At 39.3% G+C, this 23,627-nt stretch overlaps 1 protein-coding gene across 6 annotated transcripts; it reads right to left on the bottom strand.

The window, feature by feature from the left end:
* Positions 1-390: 390 nt before the first annotated feature.
* Positions 391-21,644, bottom strand: armh3 (armadillo like helical domain containing 3). Of its 6 annotated transcripts, none has more exons than XM_034861433.1 (26): positions 21,452-21,644; positions 20,384-20,508; positions 20,245-20,301; positions 19,431-19,577; positions 19,108-19,215; positions 18,918-19,010; positions 18,704-18,778; positions 18,516-18,602; positions 17,452-17,508; positions 17,275-17,318; positions 16,693-16,753; positions 16,522-16,568; positions 15,705-15,780; positions 14,804-14,897; positions 12,249-12,350; positions 11,349-11,407; positions 11,210-11,275; positions 9,739-9,808; positions 8,942-9,002; positions 8,768-8,856; positions 7,899-7,981; positions 7,470-7,596; positions 7,095-7,170; positions 5,669-5,747; positions 1,389-1,505; positions 391-811 (listed from the first exon to the last, which is right to left on the bottom strand). In XM_034861433.1, the coding sequence occupies exons 2-26, from the start codon at positions 20,504-20,506 to the stop codon at positions 719-721; spliced, it is 2,091 nt and encodes a 696-aa protein (XP_034717324.1). In that variant the 5' UTR covers positions 20,507-20,508; positions 21,452-21,644; the 3' UTR covers positions 391-718. The 6 variants fall into 6 exon arrangements, with proteins under 6 accessions (XP_034717324.1, XP_034717343.1, XP_034717314.1 ...); XM_034861452.1 differs by having other exon boundaries at positions 20,405-20,508; positions 21,452-21,643; XM_034861423.1 differs by having other exon boundaries at positions 20,384-20,531; positions 21,452-21,639.
* Positions 21,645-23,627: the final 1,983 nt, after the last annotated feature.

Here is a 23,627-nt window from a genome sequence, read left to right as displayed (position 1 = left end):
TAAAGGGGGAATTCTCAACTTAACTACATTCTCAACTTAACTACAGCTCAAAATATTCTACCCATTGGCAAACATGTAAATACAAAATACTTGTACATTTGTTTTGAACATTACAAGAATTAAGTTAACATTCGCACAAGCATTCAACTACTAAGAAAGAGTAAATGCTCCATTTAAAGAGGATTTTTAGTAAGATTCAAACTAAAAAAGGCTCAGTTCCCATTACCAGTGCGGTTAGATAAGGACATGTGTCACTTAAACCTTCCGAAATAATTACTAGAGACAAATGATATATCTGTGATCAGTTTGACAACCAAAGCTACTCACAACATAATCGGTGGAGATGAAAATCTGGGTTAAAAATAAAAATAAAATAAGAAAAACAAATACAATACTGCAGGTTGCACACGAGGAACCAGTGCAATACGGGCACTTCCTTGAATTATTACACACATATGTATGAACGACCACAAAGGGAGGAAGTCCGGAGAGTTTACAGGTCTTTGCTTAGTCAGTGTGTCTGTCTCAGGTGCATCTCATCGTTCAGTTCAAGAGGATGAGGAATCAAGATGTATCGTGGAAAGAACAATCAAGGATTGTACTTGGTGTTGGCGTTTGTATTGTAAGTAAAGTATGTGTACATGTCCAAATGCACACTAATGTACTGTGTGTGTCCATCTGAAGGGAGGGGGACAATGAATGTGTGCGTGTGCGAGTCTCAGGAGATGGTGGAAAACTCCTTTAGCAGGATGTCCTGACTCAGTGTGTTCAGAGAGACATTCTTCCTCACGTTCAGACTGATGGAGCGCACCTGGAGACATTAAAGACATTTATTACCAGGTCAAAGAGTGGAAATTAGACTTTGTCCATAACTTAACATACCTATATAAACACTAATCAATTAATCAATCAATCTAAAAGAAACATTTAATACAGAAGTCCATGTTAAAATGTAACTTTAAAACATTATTGCTGTGCAGACATAACCTTTTTTATTTTTATTTACTCAGCAGGACTCTGCTGGTGGTAATTTCTGTTCACTTTCTATGAGGGAAACCTTTTCTCAGCTTTAACTTTGCAGAAAGCCCTTGTTTATTGTAAACAGAAGTGTTTAGTGCTGTGGCGCAGCAGGAAACAACAACTTTTAGGTGCTTAGAGACATAAAACTATTTGTAGGATCCTTATAATTCATACTTTACTTTGACTTCTCTATACGGAGTCCTCCTTAGCTGTGATTCTGACTTTCTATGAAGTGACACCAAAGAACAAGGTAGCCCTTGGGCACCTGGTAAGCTCACCTGGTAGAGTGGGCGCCCACATTTAATAAATAAATAAATAAACCTAGTAGACCTCAATAAACCCACAATACATTGCTCTCTGTCTCTTACCAGCTCCTTAAAGAAGGCAGCCTCTTTGGGCTGCTCCGAGTATCTCTCAAACTGGTCCAAACCATCCTGCAGTTTGAGTGTCAGTGTGTCATAGTTGGAGCGAACCACCTCCAACACCTAACAGGGTGGACAGATAAGGGAAACAGAAAATGAACGTGTTGCATACCTCCATGATAGAGTGGTTAATGCATCGCACAGTGAGCACTTCACTTGCATAGTCACATACACAGTCAAATATTAATTAGTGTTTAATTCTTCATTACATCTTTATTCATGAGGGATCATAATCTAGTTCCGTCTGATTCCTTTCCCCACACATTATTTCCAGTCGGTAACTGCTTACTGTCAGCATCACCTCTGTTATAAGGGATGTGATTGGTTGTTTGGAAAAAGGGAAACATCATCTGCAACATTTTTTGCAGATGTGTGACATTTTTTTGACTTCTTATTTGTTTTGTCACTCTTCCCCACAAAATTCTGCACCGTTAGCTAGAACTCTGGTTCATCTAACATTGGTTGTTCATGGTTTTTTGTTTTTATTGTATCTTCAATAAAAACATTCAAGACCAGACAAGTAGTTTGGTCTTGAATGTGAAACAAAATTGAACCAGTGGCCCAATCCCAATGTGAGCCCTGAGAACTAAAGACTCAGAATTAATTGATCTCAGGTGCTAAGTGAGTGAGTGTGTGAGGCCACATGGGCTCAGAGATATAAATGGGAGTGGGACAGCACTTCACGAGATCACGTTACCTTGGAGACTCGGTAAGTGTGTACTTAAACCCTCAAGCTCTTTGAAATTCCACATCGGGACAACCGTTAGTCCTTATGAATTTTGCGAGAAAGCGCAACAACATCCGTGAATCTATGAGCCCGGAATTTGGGATTGGACCACTGTGTGTATATCTATCTTCTGTAGCAGTGAGATTTAGTTACAGACTTTCACAATGTAATTTTTAAGTGTGTACACTATCGTACTAAGTGCACAGGACACGCATGCCTGGAGTCCAGCTGAGATTAGGTGAGCTGAAATCAGAGGTAATTATGCAGAGATTCTCCACGCTTCCACCCCTGCCATTCCCGCATTCAATCGTGAAATAGCCCCTAAACAGACCTTTTCCATTGTTTTATTAATGTCCCCGCATCACGCCAAACAGCATGAAACATTTACAATGAGATCCATGAGCCACACTTCCCAGAGAAAAAAACACGCGCGCGCACACACACACACACACACACACACACACACACACACACACACACACACACACACACACACACACACACACACACACACACACACACACACACACACACACACACACACACACACACACACACACACACACACACACACACACACACACACACACACACACCTTTTATCCAGATAAACAATGTTAAATTCCACGTTTTCAGTGCATGGACACGCAACACAAACATTCTATTGTACAGCTGAATCATCATTTTTTTTAAATTCATCAACAGAGGGGAAAGCGTTCTTTTTACTTGTATTTTCTTCTAATAGATCCGCAGCTCTGCTCAGGAAAAAATTGCTTTTTTATTTCAACAGCTGATGGTACACTGATAACATTTTCATGCCCATTTCTCTCTCTGCCTCATTCTCCCTCACAGGTCTCCATCACCCTCCTCTCTGAGGAAATGTGGATGTAGGTTTGAATGGTAATCTCAATTAGACATATTCAGTCTCCACACCTCCCCCTCCAACTGGTGGCAAAAGGGAAATGACGGAAAAGATGAAAGGAGGAGGGAGGGAAAGCTTGAGCTCTGACAATCTGATTAGAAGCACATAAAAAAACAGAATTCAGAATTAAAGAATAGTCAAGAGACAACAAAGAGACAATATTACCTTTACCACATGCTGTTTAAGCAAAGACAGGGATGAGAAGTGTTTGGTTCAGCACACACTTGACTCTGCTGAGCAACTTTCTGCATCACTAAGCAGATATGATTGTGTGTGCGCAGTTGTCAACCAACATACATTTTATAAATATTGAGAATTGCAAAGTAGAATGCTTCAAAGGAAACCTTTTAAAAATATGTTTTGGGCATTGTTCATTTATTGGAAATGAGGGGGAAAAGGGACTATATTTTATCATTTATAGTCATAAAAATTATTGCTGAAATGAGAGCAGAACAAAATGAAGAACTTCAATGAAATACTGTTTCTAGATGTTATTTTGGAATAAGGGCCCCTTTTATTCATTCATTTATTTTTAGAGAAACATCAGGATGCACTATCCCAAACAAGAATACTTGTGTTAAGCCTTTAAGTCCAGATCAAGGTTGTAGCCCCATCTAAATCACATTGAGTCTGTCGGGATCCACCGCCTTTATTTTCCTAACCAGGAGTGAATTAAGTATTTATTTGAAAAGATTTAAAATAGGATGTTTGGCAGATACAGAGTAGCAGAATCTCAATCACGGGTGTTCATTAATGACCTCCTATAATATAGTGCTCAACAGTGGTTTGTATAATCTTTGTGAGTGTCAGTGTGAAAAGGTTGTGTCAGATGGTTTGGACAAGACGTAGACAGCCTCTCATTGAAGAACTGTGGATATGGTGTGGATATCTTCATTTGAACTACTGTTTATTTGTTGGTGCTGCTCTGCACCCTTCACTAAAACAAGAGTTAGTTTGTTGTTCTGAGACGTTTGTCAAAGACAATGATAGGGCCTTACAAGTGATGAACAAGGGATTGGAAATGGATCAGGATGTATAGTCACCTCCAAAATTTGCCTTTGAAAATTAAAATAAAAAACATTTTTTTGCACCACTACTGATCATGTAAAGTGGCTTTATTTTTTATATATAAAATAGTTCCCTAGATCCACTGAGACAACTACTAATGTTAGAAACTACTGCTCAAAACTTCCAATTAAAGAAAAAAACGTTACTTTCTATAATAAGAGGGGTGTTAATAACACAACTGGAAAATCAGATAAATCGCTAACCGCTCATAAACACCACAGCCAACCTCTGCCTTACCTCTTTGTTGTGAATAAATCTAGCAGATAAAAGTGAATAGGTAATGGGGGAGTAGAATGACCAAATCTATCACTCTTATCGGCCTGTAAAAAAGGACTCCTCTAGCTTATTTTCTATCCTCACCGACTTGAAGTCTTAAGTGGGGCTCACAACACTCATATCAGTTAGGTTCAGCCTTCCGACAGACTCGTTTTTTCCACTAACGATGAAGGGATATCTCAGCGACTCGTCCAGCTGCTTAATGGCTCAATTCTCAGTCTGTGTTTGTTTATGCAAAACAGTGGGATAAATTATCTTTAAAGAGTGGCTGCAGACGGAGAAACTGCAACACTACACAAAATGTATACACAAAAATCTACAATCAGAATAATTCAAGGTTTTTATTTTAGGGTGACGTTTCCTTTAAAAGGCCAGCGGCAACTGCCAGGACTGAAAAGTAAAGCCTATCTCAAGTGCCTTAAACCTGCATTCATTATAGGGGCCAGCAGGGCACTTATGGCAAAAAGAAATCTCATTGTATATTACCTCAGTAAATATTTTTCTTGTACTTTAATGGTCTCAATCGGTAGTTTGAAGTTTTCGTTAATACAGTATGGTGTTTACAATAAGTAAATTCTGGTCTTATTTATTTAAAAATTGACAAAGCAGTGGATGCTTTAGGGTGTGGCTACCAAAGGTTGCTGCCATGGCAACCTGTCAATCAGGATAGAGGATAGCAATGCTAACCATGGCATTGTCTTCATTTAAATAGCCCTGAACTGGTTTCTCTGTCCGTGTTTTCATCTTAGACCTTTGACCCTCTCCCTCTGTTTTTTCACTCTATCAAAGTTAATTATAACCTTTTGGTTGCCCAAAGTGCCTTGTTCAACATTCAGCGGATGCACTTTGCTAACCAAGTTGGCTAGCTAGCGCTAGCAATAGCGGATGACTTAGCATTTAGCTTAGCGCTCCTCCCAAGCTCCACCCTCTCGTCCAAACAGCCAAAATACCAAACTTCTCCCAGTAAGCAGTTTGAGTCATCCATCTCTGCCACGTAAATGTAACAACTTATTGATGACTAGGCCTTCTTTCAAAATAAAATGCAGTGAAGCCCTTCTCAACCACCTTATAGTACTGAATGGTTGCCATTGTGTTCTAAAAAAATCATGAGATTTACTTTTGAAATGACAAGAGTGATGTTTTGAGGAGTTCCTCCCAAACGGCTCCAAGATGTTGATTAAAATTTTTATTAATTTACTTTTAGAGTGTATAAGGAGGAAAAGTTTCGTTTACCTGTTCTTCTGACAGCTGGGAGATGTGGTTCACAGCAGCGTATGACTCAATCTTGGGGTTAAAATGGTTGACAATGGCCCTTAAACGACAAAACCACAAACATTTCAAAAATGAAGCAGGAGAGTGAATGTTTTCCTTACAGTTGCAGGATGTAAACTATATCAGCAACACTTCACACACACCCCAACATTACAGACGTGTGCAATCCAGATCTTATTCTAAAACCACGAGCATTAATCTTCCATTGGGAAGATTTAAAACCAGACTTTGCAGCCTGACTGCAGGGATTCAGTTTTGTAGGATTAACATTTCCTTGAATTAGAAAAAAGGTCCCCAAACCATGTAAAATAGCCCAAGGTCAAAAGCACAAGAATTTACACATTTAGAAAAGCCATTTATATTGTAACATCTTGTTTTGGTGCAGACTAATAACTAATAAAAGGTGTGAAGGTTTGCAGTGACAAGATTTGGAGTGATTTTGACAAGATATTTAAAAAGCAAAGTTCTCAACAACCCCAGATACAGATCGGCTGTTTAAACACAAAAAAACTTACTTCTATTCACTCCAATTCAATTCCATATTAATGCCTCCTTCATATTGTGTAAACAGACCAGGGCATTTCACATGTAAATTCAGAGGCAATCTTATTCAGCACTAGCATTCATTCCCTTGAAATTAACTGCTTTATATCTCAAATAAGTAGATGCAATAAGTCCAGCTGTGAGATTATACGACTTCTTTTGAACTGGCTTAGAGTACGTCATATATCAAATAAATGATAGTGACAAAAATGCAGACGTTCTGCAAACTGGTAATTCAATTGTCATTTACACGTGGGAAGCTGTCTTATGTATGAAGGAATGAACTAATGTGAGTAAATGGAATTGGTCCCTTCCTTTGAGTTAATTTCAACACTGTCTCTGTGGGTCCTCTATTCCTCCTCTCTGATTAATTTATTCATCTATTCTTTCAAATATTACCCTTTCAATCTTCTTCCAACCTAGTCTTCCCTGCAACCCCTGTGCTTTCCTATTAAAGCAGTGGAGTTTGCTCTGTCAAAAGCCCAGTTGAGTGCTCGAATCCTTTGGGAGTATCCTGCAGTACAACCATGCCCCCAAGGGCCTCCAAGCCATGGTGACCTCAGAGGATCATCTCCTCAGAGAAGATGGAGGAGCAAAGGAGGGTTGCAGGGGAATATGGTGGAGGGGAGAACAAGTAGAGTATGTGTGTGGACTGGAGCAGGGTTGGGGTGGAGGAGATAAAAGCTTAATAATTATTGAATAGAGGGGCCTGGGGGAGGGAAAACTTATATTTTAACCTTTTCAAAAACACTTTTTTTTTTTTGATTCCCTACAATCCAATACGACTCTTAGAGGATACAGTATTTGTGTGTTGCGAGTGTGTGTGGCATGTGTGATTTTTTACCGAACATTGATAAGGGCATGCGTGACTTTGCTGGCTGCCTCCTTCCACTGGCCCGTGTTGGTTGATACTCTCAAAACTGGAGGGCGAAGGATAACAGATAAAAACAGAGTTAAACGCACACTTGCAACGCTATCACAAATCTACTTTCATCTGTCAGGAGATTTGTGAGAAGTTTTGTTGATGCTAACATTTAATTTGGGAAAAATAAAGTGAAAACACTGGAATTCGTTGGTGAAATTATAAACAAGTAACTCCACCTTAATTTCTTTTTTTTACCAACTTTTTCTTTGTTTTTGATGGCTATCATTTGAGACTTCAATGATGGCTTTTATATAACAATTTACAATAAGTCAGGTGCAGTTTCCACTAACATACCCATACAGTAGAGGTTGTCAAAGACCTGGTGCATTCGTACAATTTCATAGTACAGCTCATCGTAGCTGTTGGAGGTGGGCAGGAACGTGTCACCGTATGTTATGAACATGTTGAACAGGTTTACTACCTGGATAAAGAGAAGCACATTCATTTTTTTTAATTTTTTTTTTAGGGGAAATCAAATTTATACGGCATCAGTTTTTGCATCAGTTTCTTTGGTCTCCTTTAAAAGATTGATAAAAAAGGAGTTTAGACTCCTACGTGCAAATACAGCCGTACGCACAGCTGGGCTACAATATCTACCAGTGATACAGCATCTGGCTCTTCTCTTACTACATGATCATATACACATCCCTGTGAAACTAATTTCTATTGTGGACTGTACTCTGTCAAGGTTCAGTCGGCATGTTTTGTGTGTGAGTTGCTCACCAGTAAGGCCAGCTGAAAGATGTTGTGCTTGGCCAGCAGTGTCGTCTCATTTGACAGCAGGAACTTGAGCAGGTTGATGAGAGCTGTGCAGAGGGAGACATGCACACATTACTGAAACAATCTAGAGTGTGGATAGTTGTCTACCAGCAGCGGCATTTGGCAGCAGTCTTCTTTCCTCAGTGAGCTTCTTTATTAAGGTAGATAATGGAAACACAGGAGGGGACCGTTCAACACCAAATCAAGTTCTTTCACAAGCTTCAATAGAAGAAAACAAAACCTATAAGAAAATGCGCGCGCGCGCACACACACACACACACACACACACACACACACACACACACACACACACACACACACACACACACACACACACACACACACACACACACACACACACACACACACACACACACACACACACACACACACACACACACACACACACACAATGTGGTGCTATTATTACAACCAGGCGAAGAGGGTCAGGGTTACTCAGGGAATTAAGATGATTATTAGTCTGATTCAATTAATCCGTTTCGAAATTTTACCCAATTGTGTGTTGACCGGGGTGAAAACAAGGCCACCGAATGTATTGTGCTTTCTTTAGAGACTCATTATCCAATCTTAATGATGCAATACATTTCCAAAACCACCCAATGACTTTAGTGGGAAATTGGCTTTGTTTTTGCATAAGAAGTATTTGCTCTTAATGTGGTGCCCAGCAAATCAAGCATGTCTCAGATATAAATTATGCATGTGGTCTCTTCATCTTTTTTTTTAATAAGTGTCATTGTCTGCTTGGAAAGGTTTCTGCCTACACTGTTACTCTAATTAAAAACGAAACAAGAGAGAAAGTGAGGGATCTTTACCTGACCAGAGCTCTCTCCACGTATAGTGTAACCTTATTCTGCACTTTTTTTGGTAGCACAGTAGTTTGTGGATGATCTGCACACAGCGCCTGCACAGGAAATGAACACATGGTGACGAAGCTGGTTGGTGGATGAGACTAGAGAAACGTGTATGAGATGTTCATGTGTCCTCACAAGTATAAATCCATGGGGAAATCCTTCATCATATGAGTGACAGTAAACTCCACCATCAGATCTAGACAAAAGGGTATAGACAAAGATAGATTGGAGAAAAAAAAAAATCACTGTTAGAAGGTTGCAAAAGAGAGTTATATTGCACAAACCCTTAAGCTCAAAAAACCTACAACCGGCTGCAATAATGCAACGTGAAAGGAAAGAGATATAGAGCAAGATGGCTTGAATAAGTTTACGCACCCATCCTAAAGTTGAGTAAAAACAGGAATAAAAAAAAAAAAACATCTTTTGGAAATTGATCTTAATGCATTAATTCAAAAAACAATTGGAAAATCCAACCTTTTAAGGACAACAATTTTCTTTGTGAATGAATGATGTATTGTAAATAATATTAATATTAATATAGACTATAAATCCTGATGAAGTTCCCTTGGCCTTTGGAATTAAAAGATGTTTTTTTATTCCTCTTTTTATATCAACTTTAACATGGGTGTGTAAACTTATTCTAAGCCAATGTAAATGCATCAAGTGTACTTAGAGGAATGCACACTGTGTCAACATTCATCCTCTTTAAGATAAAAAAAGTTGACGTAAGAAGTCAAACACAGCGCTTACAGCTGTAATTGTAGACCGCAACCTTCATCAACACCTGGTTTGTACTGTAGATGTTACCATGCAAAATCACACTAAGAAGGTATATCAGAAGTTACAGCTAACTAGACTTAAAAAATAATAAAAATCAGAGTCACAGCCAGTTAGAGTACATAGTAAACAACATTTATTAATGTTCCCCATACCTAAAACAGCACACACCAGGGGCCGTGAGGGGATGTTCTTGTCCACCGCTTTTTTTCTATGCCTCATGGGCTGAAAAAATACAAAAAAATATTATTATATGGTATATTTGAAAATGTAAATCAATATATTGTAATGACTGAAACACAAAGGCCCTTGTTTATGAAATGTGTCTACAACCTAAAACAGGGGTAGGGCGAGCGTACGCCGATTCCTACACAAGGTATTCATAAATTTGAACGTGAGCGTAAGCTGCGATAAAATCTTTCGTCTGGTCTGAACTTATGTACGCAAGTTTTTTTTGCACTTGTGGTGCAGCATATAATTAGTTTAACAGGAGAAGGAGAAGTCGTCCGTTGATCATTTATTAGCAATGGCAGGTCTGGCTCTTTCAGAAAACTTCTATGCGCCGTTACAACAGTGCACACGTACACACACACGGACCACGGTGGAGCACTCCATCGGATTTATTAAAGGCAGATTGCTTGGTCTTGCATCAGTGGGGGGGGACTCTACTATACACGGCAAAAAGAAAAGTCTGCAACATTGTTTTAGCCTGTAGGGTTCTGCACCACATCGCGCAGGAAAACAGGGTGCCATAAATGTAGTGATGGAGCCAGATAACCCCATGACCGGAGAGCAGTGTCCAGCACAACCCCAACTGGGGCTATACGAAGGAAACAGGATATTATTCCTCGCTATAGCGTTAAGTTTGACAATGATAATCATTACAGGAAATATGACGATGCACAACATTTTTAAATTATTTTTAAGGTTTTCGTTTGTGTTTAAAGTGTTGTTAACGATCACAAATCAACAATTTCTTTCTGCTATTGACCGACATATTTCAGCTTGTTTTCCAGCCCCTCTGCAGTCAGGAGACAGGGTCGGGGTGGTGGTCCAGTCTCACAGCAAACGGTTGCCTGGCTCTGACTCATGAAAAAACACACGAGTAAAATAAAAGACGCTGCAAAAACTCCACTACCGTGTGTTTATTTAAATAAAAGGTAAAGCTACATGTAGGCGTAAGAGATTGCAAAATAAGTCTCTATATTACTATTAGGACTATAGCATACACCCAAATTATGTCTTGTCATGTTGTAAATTGTAGGGGCGAGGCCTCAAAACCGAAAATATATGGTTGTAGTATTCAAATTACAATTGAAAATGCATGACCATTCTTACACTCTGATTGGTGTGATACAAACGTTTCATGAATCACACGTGAAGTCTGTGGTAAGATGAGTTCTGCGCTCATATCTGTGCTGGTTTCTACGTTGGATTGATAAATGAGGGCCAAGGTATCTTCTAATAGTCTAAATGAGTTAATTTCCGCTGCAGGACATTTTACTATTTGTTTAATTTAACTATTTTCGAGCTGTTTGCCTGTCCTCGTCACACTGCAACAATTACAACTTTTGAATTTATTTTGTCATTTCCATGTCCTTTTTTCACTCACAACTAGAAACTCACCATTCTGTGGAGATTGACTCTGAAGTTCATATTGTCATCATGAAGAAAGGCATCAGCGTACTGGTCCTATGACACACAGGGGTGAAGTTAGAACAAAGTGTGGAGGGTGCAAATGTTGCAGCGGTTTGCATGCTCCTACCTCGGCTATGCAGGTGAGGATGATTAGGCACAGTCTGGCACTGTTGAGGCGATGCTCATCTAGAAAAACACTCAGATATCAGACTTAACAGGTCAAAGGAAAACCGAGGTTAAGACAGATTTGCTTTGCATGTTGCACTGGTGATTTGGGAATGACTGAAACACATTTGCCACTGCTGACTAAGGGCCGTGACACACCAACCCAATAATCGGCCATTGGACAGTCGGTGGAGGTCGGTGACTCGAATCTGTTCGATGTGTTCCGTGCCATCGTCCGTCCGGAGTGGTCTAGAGGAGCTGTCGGCCTTTATTTTGGCCGACCTGACATGCTGGGTTGGAAGGAAGGCACTGCCTGCAGTCAGACTCAAATGACTATTCTGAATGGTAGAGTGCAATCCCGGAAACTAGGATTGGGATGAGCGTGATTAGAGTCTCTCGAAATCGGACAAAAATCTTTTAAACTGACCTTTGTCGATCTGAAATAAAGACAGATTCAGCAACTGCATGGCCTATTTCTTGCTAAAAATGCATTCACAACACGTTTCGGTGAGTAAATTATGAGATCGTATTCCAGTCTGGAGACACCAGACCTAAGTTTGTCCAGTCGGCTGCCGGTTTTTTATTTTTTTTGGTGACAATAAAGATTAGCGCCACCTGCTGTTATGGAGACACATTACGTCACGTTGCTTTGGTGTGTTTCGAGGCACTTTTTTGACCAACTAAGGGAGACTGTCCAACTGCCTTTTCTGCCGAGGGTCGGCCGTCTGGTTGGTGTGTCAGGGCCTTAAGACAACACTGTGAGGACACACTCTGGACAAAAGTGAAGAAGGAAAAGTTAAGAATGAAGAATTATATGAAGGAAAGTTGAGAGAAAGAGGAGGACATGAAGGCCTCCTTTTACCTTTAGTATCCTGCATTACAATGGAGGCGTACTTGAGGAAGGTGATGAGAAGGTTGCTGGTCTGCAGGTTGGGATCCAGGGGCAGCTCAGGATTGTTCATCACTAAGCAGCAGATTCAAATAAAAAGTTAAATCACTGCAGATAAAAATTCTAACCAACGTTTTCTCTATATGAAACAGAAAGAAAGACCATCATTATGATAAATCAAACTTTTAAGTCACACAGCTTGCGGACAGTTATTCCAAAAAAGAATGACGTCCAAAAAACCTGGGCCTAAAGTCCACTCTTTAAAAATGAGAATGAAAAGAGACGTTGCCCTTGTTTGGGCAGACGGAGTGCTCATTAGACAAATAACAGCATTACAAAAAGAGAGTCTCATTACCGTAGCTACTGTAGCTTGCTGTGTTGTGTGGACAAGAATCTTTGTCCATTCAATTAAATCTCTGCTCGCTGAAAGCCCCCTCTGCTTACCAGCAAACCCTTATTTGTTTCCTCGTTCCTGATAACATAGCAGTGCCAAAGGATGATTTCACACTGTCAGAAACATATCATCCCATGGGGCTATACTGTAGAAGGAAAAGATGTGTTCCTGACAAGCGATTGCAGATGAGTGTGGAGTGGGCCCTCTAAGTGCTAAAGCTCCCAGGACATGGCGTACTGTAACGCACGTTGCATGTGAAACATTCATCAGTATTTGAAGCTGGGAGTTAATATTTCATACAGAAAATGGCTTTTAGGTTTGGAGCAATGGTGAGAGAGCTGGCCAGAGATAGAAACATGCACCTTTTACCAGTTACAGCGTGTGTGCATGCAAAATAACCTGCTTTTGAATGTGCTGGCCATAATATTCACCTCCCATGAAACCTAAAGTGACAGCCATGCTCTCAAGTTTAAAATATAATATGTATAACATATATATAAAATATATGTGCTTGGGATGGTGTAATACTCTGATTATTAAGATGTCGTAAACCCACATTAGAAGGGTCATTTACTGTGTATGAGCAACTCTCTTCATTTATATAACCTTAAAAAGAATTTAATATTTGAAAAGGCTGCTGGTGTGCCTCTGTATGTCTAAGTGTGTCTGCTCAGGGCAAAACAGCTAAACTTAACTTTTACTACATTGCTAAAAACCATTCTACTCTGACTGGTGAAACACAGAGTTACCATAACCCCTGCTGTGATCTGCAATTTCATGTGTCACTGCTTCTTAGCTCCATCTCAGCTCCTCTAAGCTGCAAAAAAAGTCGCTCCACAAATTGACATGAAGGCAGAAGTAGAAAAGTAGACCCTGAGACTAGAGAGCTTTTCTTTTGAAAAGCAATGTGCATGAAACACTAGCAAAGTGTTTTCTTTAAAACTCCATCTCGAGAATAATGGCAAAATATTGAAATGGTGGCATTTGACTCAGAGTTTATACCATTGGGTCTATGCGATTTAGGCAGTGGGCATACAATGGTATTAGACCATACTGCACTATAGCTGATAAGGATGGCCTACATTCTTTTAACCCCATCTCTAAAGCATACAGACTGGGGTGAGAGGATAGGTTCAGATATTTCCAAGTAAGAGACTACTTTAACAAGGAAATCAAACAAACAGATAATAGGGATACCAATCTGATCAGTATATTTACCGATGCATATAAGGCTAAAGACTGTAAACACTTAATATCACAAATTTATAAAAGACCAAACAAATCTACCTCCCAGGTTGAGCAGAAATGGAAGGAGAGTCTGGCCTGGATATATCTGAGGATGACTGGAGAACTGTTTGGGTTGGTCAAGATAAGACTACATACTCCAGAGCCTGTTGTTAATTTTGTTGAAAGAATATAATAAGATTTTTTGTGACCCCTAAATTTAAACAGCAGGGTTTCCAGGGAAAAGGATAAAGGCTGGAGACAATGTGGACAGACAAAGGCAGATCACTTTCAGATATTCTGGTCTTGCCCCCTTAGTCAACCATATTGGCAACACCATGCTGGAGAACTTTGGTCAATCTTTGGTTTACAAGTTGATTTTTCTTTAATTACACTGTATTTGGGTAAAATCCCAGTTGGCCTTATGGTCCGCAACAACTACCTTTATCAAGTGCTACTGGCTGCAAGCAAGAAGGCAATTACACGGAAATGGCTGCAGGCAAATCTGCCATCAAGGACTGACTGGATCACCATTGTTAACAAAATACAATGCATGGAAAAACTGACCTTTACCCTACGGGCTGAACAGTATACTAAGTATTGGGAAAGGTGGACTTCATATTATTTAAAGAGTAGCTCAACTTTCTGTGTGAACAATTACTCCATCCTGCACTGATGCGTGGCCTATGCCAACCTGTCTGTTCACTTTTATTCTCTATCTTAGATCTTTATTTTATTTTTGTAATCTCTTTTTTTTGCTTATTTGTTTATTTGTCATTGTAGTTAAAAATAACTGAAAAATTAAATAAAAAGAATATAAAAAGAAAAGCAATGGGCATCACCAACACAACATCCCTGTTTACTGCAGTCTGTCTCCCCAAATAGAAACATGAAAAAGTGTAAGACTTACTGTCTAAAGAGGGCGGCGTAGTGCCAAGTGGTGTTGTAGGTGTGGTTGGAGTAGGGGTGGCGGGTGTGGTTGGGATGTCCATCTCAGGGTGGCTCTGTTGATAGAACAAAAACACATTTGTGAAATGTCATCAACAGTGAAAGGCTGTCCCGTGTCTCATAATGTAAAGAAAAATGCAACAGTAGGCTGGGCCAAAGAATGGAACAAGAACTGAGAAAAGGGATGAAATGAAATGATTCCATTTACTGGAGACTGGAATACTAGTGTTTACTTCAGAGAGTCATCGCTGCTAATTCATGAGATTTGTATGTAATTAAAGCATCAAAAAAAAGCGTAGTCCAGAAGTCAAAGAAACCGTAAACTGAACGATGTTGGACAAGTGAATTTAACATCTTGTGCACCTTCATAAGAAAAATAAGAAATATAAGCTAATAGCAATATGGCATAACATCAATTTCAGCAACTCTCCAGTTGATGTATAAGATCTACTGACAAAATAATGCAATAAACAAGCACCGTCTCCTCCTCTATTATAACCACTGCCTTCTAGTTTGATATGTCATTATTAGATGTCAAATCACGTCAATCAGAAAATTCAAAGACAATTTGTGAAATGAGGATGAAACATTTCAGAAAAAAAGCTTTGAGAAATGTGTTAACAACAAAGTTGACAATTACAATACTACTGACTTGATCAAATTCTCATTTTCCATAGTGCTCTTAATTATTGTAATCGATTTGAGCCATTGTAGTTTTCAGACTATGCAGACCATTAACAAGACTTCAACCACTCACCCACAAATCTTTTCTGAGCAAAATATAAATGATCTATAAGTTTTTAATAATATCAAAAGATAGGACAGCACACATGTACACTAGGATAAGAATTAATGTATCTTACTTGGGCTAATACAGTGATGAAGTTGCGGTTAAGGTGCACAGCCTCATAGAGTGCCAGCAGAATCGCCTCATTGGTCCTTGAGAAGAAAGGGAGACATCAGCCTCATTCTTGAAGTAAAACCTCCAGATGTTCACGTAACAACATTTCACTAAACAGAAAAAAGCTTCAGGCTTTGATCCAGTGAAGCACAAGAACCAAGTCAGTCTGCTGATTAAAGTTTATTAATAATTGCTTCATGTATCCGCAGGTCACGATATTATTTTCCTGTATCATTAACTACTGCACAGTGTGTGCAATTACTAATACCTGAGAGTCTAAACTATCACTCTCCTGCAACATGGTCACGATCAACATGTTTAAATGTTGCCTCAAACGAATGAAGTCATGCCATGAGCCAATCCAATTTGAGGTTTGGCAGTTGCAGCTTTTAAGGATTCTTCAAAAACAAGTTTCACTTTCAAGTTTAAAATGTTATATAGCCCACTGCGACATAAAGTAAGATACTTCAATGCAACATTTTTTTTTTTTAAACAGACCGTATGTTACTGATAAATCAAGCTTCTGACAGAGGCTTAATACTGTATCTCATGCACTGTACACTAAGCTCTACTCAACCTCATACTGTTTGATTACAGTTTGTATATTACAGAAAATATGTTCATTTAACGTTTGATTTGCAACTGCAATCATTTAAAAAGATAAAACCCAGGACAAGCAAAAAACACCGCAGCTGTAATGGATTCTCTCATCGAAGGTGTAGAGAACAATGCATTAAGATAGGACTGATGGGTAAAATTTTAAATCACTTTGCACTTACTGTACAGAGAGTTTCTCATCAGCGTCAGCTATAAACATGCTGCCCACCTGTGGACAGAAGAAGGATCAAGCTATAAGCAGACACGGTTGAAAAATAAATCCTAATGGAAGAAGGAGAAATCTACTAAAAATATATCTACTGTAAGAATATGAAGTAAGAACAAGATCCTACCATACTAGTGAGGGTAGAGAAGAACCCACCCTGGTGCTCCTCCTCTTTGTCTTTGTATTGCCTAAAAAGGGAAAAGAAAGACAATGACAGAAAGATGGAAGGAATGAAAAGGTGGAAAGAATGACAAATAAATTGAAGACAGGTAGGGCTACACAACAGCAGATATATCGGTTTTCACTCAAACACAGCACTTGTGACATAACACACATTCAGCTAACCACTCCTTTTCCTCGCCACAACTTATTATCTAAGGGACATTGGCTTCATACACAGACAAAATGAACTGTATGGAGCCGTCATCCATCACTTTGATTTGTCTGTCTATGCACACAGGCAGAAGACCTCCTTCACAAACAGCATTTTAATCTCCAAACCTTGCCTCATCCAAAAAACATTACAGACTGCCAAAGAAAACTGTCAGGTATAAATAACTGGAAGTATAAATGGGGCCTGTGTTTTTTTTTTCCAGAATAGAAATAGAACATTTGTGGGAGACATCAAACTAAACAGATGACCCCAGCGCCTCTGCACATCGTGAACAGCATCATTAAAACATGTTTTTGAGACATTTTTAGATCTCACCTGTTATATTCTGTCAGAGCTGTGTGGACAACCATACCCATTCCCTGGAAAAGAAAACATCCAGTGTTTCAGTCATATCTTTGACAATCTGCTTGACTTGAAGACCACCGTCTTTGTCACCCTGCCTATTTCTTAATACTGCATTTAAGAAGACACAGTAAGTAACGATACACTTACATCTAGTGTTGGCTCATCATCCACAATGGAGAGCTTCACAATGTATGGGTTCACAGACTAACAAACGAGGAGAAACAGTGAAATTAGAGGCCATTACATATTAAAACAAACATTGAAACTAATACTGCATTGACTATTAAAAAGGGCAATTCTCTTTTTATTGTTTCTCCTAGCTCAATGAGCTCATCTGCATTCAAACTGAGGGCCTCTTACATACTCCACGTGAGGTAATGAAACTATAGATGCATGGCACTCAGCCTTCTTTGGAAATAACAGGGAAGAAAAGCATGTGTGATTCCAGATTTTGGAACAACTCCACCTTTATTTGTTGACTGTTGCAGCACACTTCATTCATGTCTTACACATTTTGGAGTACACATTTTAGTAGAGCAAGTGATCCTTGTGTTGCTGCCCACTGTGCTTACAAATGAGGGTGCATCCAAAACCTCCTTCCTTTTCTTCCCTACCACGCTGACCATCTTATCCTTCTAGGAAACAACTGGAGAGGTGAGGGAATTGAAAGTTATCTCATAGAGTAGGATTGCTTCTCTGTCATCAAAATGTCTCTTTGATACCTAACATAGCCCAGTTTTTATGTTCATCTGGTGCGAAAAAGAAATGTCATGTTGAGCTTTTTTACAAGCACAAATATCCTTGTTATTTAATGCGTTCAATAAATAACCAGCTTCTTCAAAGGATGCTTATTTTATACACATGAGAGTTGCAGTATTTCCGTTGTGATCTTACACTCTTTTTATTCCCTCAGGTGTAGTGATACTCAAGACTTCCTACAGACGACTCACCTGGACTGTGAATCCTGTTCTAAAAAGAGACTTCTAGGGATGGTTCAATTATATCCTCTAATGTTGAGATAGTACAGCAGCACAAATATCAGCTTCCAAGTCATGGCAAGAATGAAAGACAGTAAAAGAAATGGTGACTGATCTTTAGAGCTTGTGAATCCACTAAGTATCTACTCAGTGACACCCGAACCTAATGCTTACTACATCACCCAGCTGTTTAAAAGGCTTTTCTAATCGACAATTATAGTTCCATGCATGTACCTCATATTTCCTGTAGTTTACCAGCAGGGCCAGAAGGACCACAGCATCATAACCATGCTGCCCTCTACTGGACACATCTGACAGGATCTGAGGAAGGGAGAGACAAGAACAAAGATGACCAAATTGTGAAGAAAGATGTTTTGAAATAAAATTTAAAATCGCCAAAAAGTTTCCCGCTAATCACATACCTGTAGAATGGCTTCAAAGATGCTGTTGATCATCACATATTCCAGTATGGTGTTCTGACTAATATTGTCTGTTACCTGTAAACATATATATATATATATATATATTTTTAAACATATTTCTGATGTTTAGTGTGTCTTTAAAACAGCACAACACGCATTCCCCGAAGCCTATCACATTATAATTCATCTTGCTGTTTTGTTATGTGTGTCTCACCGTAACCAGACACAGCAGCAGTTTAAGACAAAGACTCTTCAGACTCTCTGAGCCATCTCCACAAAGAAGGCTGTCCAGTCTCTCCATCAGGTCCTGCAAGGGACACAAACACAAGACATGACATGGATGAACACAATTAATTTCTTTCACTCCTTTCTTCCGCCGCTCAAGGTTTTTTCCCCCAACATACCTTCATCCTTTGCTCAGCCTTGTCAAAGCCCATGAGCATGTTGATTATGTCAAAGCCAGACGTGGACTTGTTCTTCTGGTGAACCCCCCGGAAAAGTGCACAGAGTGTCTGGGGAGAGAGGCAGAGGTGCACAGGCCCTGTTTCACATGAAATGCATCTTTCCACTGCTTTTGTGGTGTCTAAAAAACAGAATCCATGAATCGGACAAGCCAAGATTATTACTTATAAGCTCATCAGCATACTTCAGGCGGAAATCAGGCTGAAAACATATGCAATTGAACCTGTAGGTAAAAATCTAAGTGTTCCTACTCCGCTTTAATTACCTGCAAGGCATTGACTACTTTGATCTGGTGCTCCTCTCCCAGAGCCTGAACACAGTGGTGGAAGAGAGAGTTGATGTTGTCCTGGATCCGCTGAACTTCCTCCCCATCTACACTTTCCAACTTTGACTCCAGGTACTCTAGATTTACCTGGAGAAAAGACAGAAGTACAACAACAAAAGCAACTGAGTGAGGAAAAGAAAGTTTGAAGAGCAAATGAAGGAATAAAGTACATGCCTAAGTGTGGAGGATTAATATGAAGTTATTAGGTGGTATTCAGTTCACAATTTCCCAATACACTCCTATCAAAACACAAGTGTAGTGGGAAGCAACCAAATAAGAAAATTTTTCTCTACATTCAGCGTGTGCCATCTCCAGCCACTAATATGTCATGATTATACTGCTGAAAGTGAGTATGGACATCAGTGCCATTTTTTCTGTACATGCTGCCATGCGGTCTCCATCTGGAGTTTTTAGAAAGGGCTAAACTTGTAGTATTTACAGTATCAACACCACCTGCATTTTCTGCACATAGGTAGGGCCCTTCTATTAATGTATTAAGAAAGTTTGCACATATTGTATACCTAATTATGGTCTGTCTTTTTCCTCCAATGTATTGCACGTTGCATACATACCAACATTTTACCACTTCAAAATTTTGGCAGACTTTATTGTGAGAAATTACTGGTATTATCCATTATGTTATATTTACTGCTGCAATTGCTGTAACTTTGCACAACAAAAGAATACAGTAAATTTCTCTTTTATGCCAAACACATTTCTACTTTTTGTCAAGCATTTTTCTCTTTCACTTTACCTTCATAAGAAACAGCTCATCCCAGAAGCGAGGGTTGTTTTTGGCTGGATCTTCTTTCTAAATCAAAGAAACCACAAGAGCTTAGTTTACACTTGCACAACATCATTTCTCTATTTCAAATTTACTTTCCATCACTTACACTTTTCATAGTGGTACTCACAGCGAAAATCTCATCATACATCAGCACCACCTTCTCTTTCAAGGGTTTCTTAGAGGATGACGTCCTCCTCAGCAGCCCTGCCTTCTTCTCCAGTTGAGACATGACTAAGTCAGAGGAAAGAGACACACTGAGCTAGATGAGGATGAATGTTAAAAACAAATGTCATAAATGACCAAAATTCATTCTATTCTATCGATTTATTAAAAAGAATAATGTCTTCTATATTTATGATCTACAAAAATCCCAAAACCTAATGTTTTCAGCAACAGATACACACTTCAGTCATGAGTGCTCTCGAAAGTAATAACTTACTACTTCATAACCTTGGTACAGTAATTGGCCAGGTCACCAAACGCAGATGCACTGTTGAAGACACCGTTGAAGTAGTCGAGTCCACTGAGGATATAACGCTAGTTATTGACAAGTTTTACCAAAATCCTGCTGAGACAATTACGTTAAGTAGCTAATACTTTTAGCTAGCGAAAGCCGTAAACGTTTCACGTTAGAGTTTGTCAGCCGCATAGTAACGTTAACCTCCTGTAAGTAGCTAACGTCGGAATGATTGTCGGAGTTACGCACTTTTAGCGAAAGCGGTATTAGGTTAGCTAAGAAATTATCAGCTGACATTTGCTAAAATTGATGGCACATGATACAACAGCTAACCATAGCTGACTTAAGTGCAAGTTGGGATGGGCTGCTAACTCCTCAGCTCATATTAGCTATCTAGCTAACTGACCCATCGTTTAATAACTGGCTTCAACTAACGTTAACGTTAGTTAACGACTAACAGCGACGTGGATACGTTAACAAGCAGGCCTTGTTGTCGACACTCGTTGAGCACTTAGCTAGCTAGTTAATGAGCACTGAGCTCTACTTAAAATGTTCAAGTTACCTGTTAGCTAGCTAGCTAAATTAATGCCTGGCAGAAAAGGACTGTAACATTGATTTAGCTAGCGTTAACGTTAGCTAGCTTAAATTATAACATTACTGTGTTGCATTATGTAGCTAGGAAGTTACTTCTTAGTTAGGAGTGTGGCTTGTTCTTACCTCAATTAAAGTATTAAAATATAATGTAAAAGGTAGTTCATGAATCCTTGTGATAACACTAGCAGCTGCTAGCATAATGCTATCAATAGCCTCCTACTGGTCTTCAGGGTCCTAGCGTCCCACTTATACTCCTTCCACAGATATACCGCATTCTGCTTGAGAGATGCGTCTGCTTTCTCTTAATACATCCATGTCTCTGCGCCGCAACAATCTTGGCGTTAACCCTTAAGACAACGTAAAGTTAAGTACTTCTCCTGATACTACATTAAGGCTAAAGTTAGCAATGTCAGTAAGTAGCAGTAATTAGTGATATATCAGTAAGATGCTGAAATGATGTTATTGAAGCGGCAGCTCCGGGGATGAACTGCAGTTTCTCGAATGGCCACTTGAGGGGAGTCAATCCTGGTCAAGGCCCATTGACCCCTGTGTTAAAAAAAATCCCACTTTCTCATCAGAAATAAACATACAGCCTGGAACAAAAAACGGGTTTGGTCTCGATAGATAATATTTCATGACAACTTTAGAGGGATTTATTTAAGGTACGAAAACTAAACTCATTCTGGCATTTTTATATGAATGCTTCCTGGTCAACCAAAGCTTAAGATGCAAATGCACTGCTTTGTAACTACAGCAGATTGTTGATACACATTTGTCAAGATTCATGAATGAGAAAAAAAGAACTGGTAGACCCACTTATCTGCACCTAGATAATTAATTCCACAATGGAGTTGTGACAATTTAGAGCAACAGTTTATGCTTCCATGTTTTTACCTCATGAGTTCTTTGGTAAATTAACTTTACCATCAAGGGTCCCATATTTCTGGTAAAGACTACACGGAGCACCTCAATTTCAGGACTAAATGAGACAAGCCCTTCTTTTACCGCGTCATTAGACAGAGACGGAGATGAGCCAATAGAGAAGAAGGGAAATCAGAATATAATTAGAGAGGTAGAAGAGAAGAACATCAGTTGAGAGGTGAAACAGAACATTAACTGACCACACAGAAAGGCAGGTAGACACAGTCATACATTAACTGTCTGAACATATGAACACACACACTTAACATTCACATAATGGTTTTACTTTTCTGTATTTTTTAAAGTTTGTTGTTGATTTTTTGTCTTTTAGTTTTATTTTGTAAGGAAACTGTTCAGATGTATTGAGGACGGAGGATGAGGCGATATCAAAATGACTTTGGAGAAAATGGCCTTTGGAGAACACCATGTTTAATATAGTGACCTATTGATGTTACAATATTATGTAGCTTTGGATACATGGACGTCATTCTATTTAAAGTGTCAAAGTACACCCAGAGTAGGACTTTTTTAATGTTGAATCAACATTGGGGTTGTTGTGACCACATCAACTGCTGTTGTTAGTATGTTCAAAGCTTCTGTTGATCTGACAAGGGGGCAGTTTAAATTAGACCTAGAAGAAGAATTACTGAGGATGAACAAATGCAGAGCAATGGAAGGACAACAAGAAAGTCAAATGCGAAGAAAGCAACTTCACCCAGAACCATGAAAAAAAAAATACATGAAACGCATTCTCCTCCTTATTTTTATTTTATTTTTTTTAAACCTGTAGTCTCTTTCTTTGCCTCTTTTGACTCACAAATAATGCTGAAAAATCCCCCAAAAAAGACCTTTGCAGTTTCATGTGGCATAAAAGCCAGAGTGAGGACAAAGACGGTCTGCTCTTCTATGGAGGTAAGCGTTTTCATGGGGTTGTTACAGCTTTACTTTGACCCCAGGAGATCCTCAGTGTATCAGCTGGCTCAAGGCTTCACTTGCAGCTTCAGAAGCTCTGCAGGTACAGTGTAACACAGGGAGTGGAATAAATGCCGGTAGAGAAAGTGTGATAGTTGGTAGGTGGGTGGATGTATGTGTGAGGCAGGTTGGTGTGGAAGGAAGGAGATGTACCACAGGGCTTTGACATAGACACCCGCTATTTAAGAGTCTGTGGCCCCTTTTCTACTCATTCTTCTGAACTGACCTCTGTAAATAGTAGAGGGACACAAACACATATCTCAAATACTTTGACTGCTGTAACGTTAGAAAATGAAAAGCTTTTGATACAGACAGGACAATGAAGCCATTTTTCATCATTGATTTTTAATCTCACATGGACTAACCTTACCAACCACAGCCTGTGCATTTTCCTAGTTGTTACAAA

The sequence above is a fragment of the Etheostoma cragini genome, chromosome 2, assembly GCF_013103735.1.
Source record: "Etheostoma cragini isolate CJK2018 chromosome 2, CSU_Ecrag_1.0, whole genome shotgun sequence".
NCBI classification, from domain to species: Eukaryota; Metazoa; Chordata; class Actinopteri; order Perciformes; family Percidae; genus Etheostoma; species Etheostoma cragini.
The sequence above is the reverse complement of the archived record's forward strand: the minus strand, read 5'-3'. Positions and strand labels throughout refer to the sequence as shown.

Excerpts from the sequence above, each read along its gene's own strand:
- armh3 (XM_034861433.1), bottom strand. The coding sequence starts at position 20,506 with ATGTCTCAACTGGAGAAGAAGGCAGGGCTGCTGAGGAGGACGTCATCC. Across the intron at positions 17,319-17,451 it reads ATGATGAGCCAACACTAGAT|GGAATGGGTATGGTTGTCCA; the intron begins GTAAGTGTATCG and ends TTTCTTTTCCAG. Across the intron at positions 7,982-8,767 it reads GTGGAGAGAGCTCTGGTCAG|CTCTCATCAACCTGCTCAAG; the intron begins GTAAAGATCCCT and ends CCCTCTGCACAG.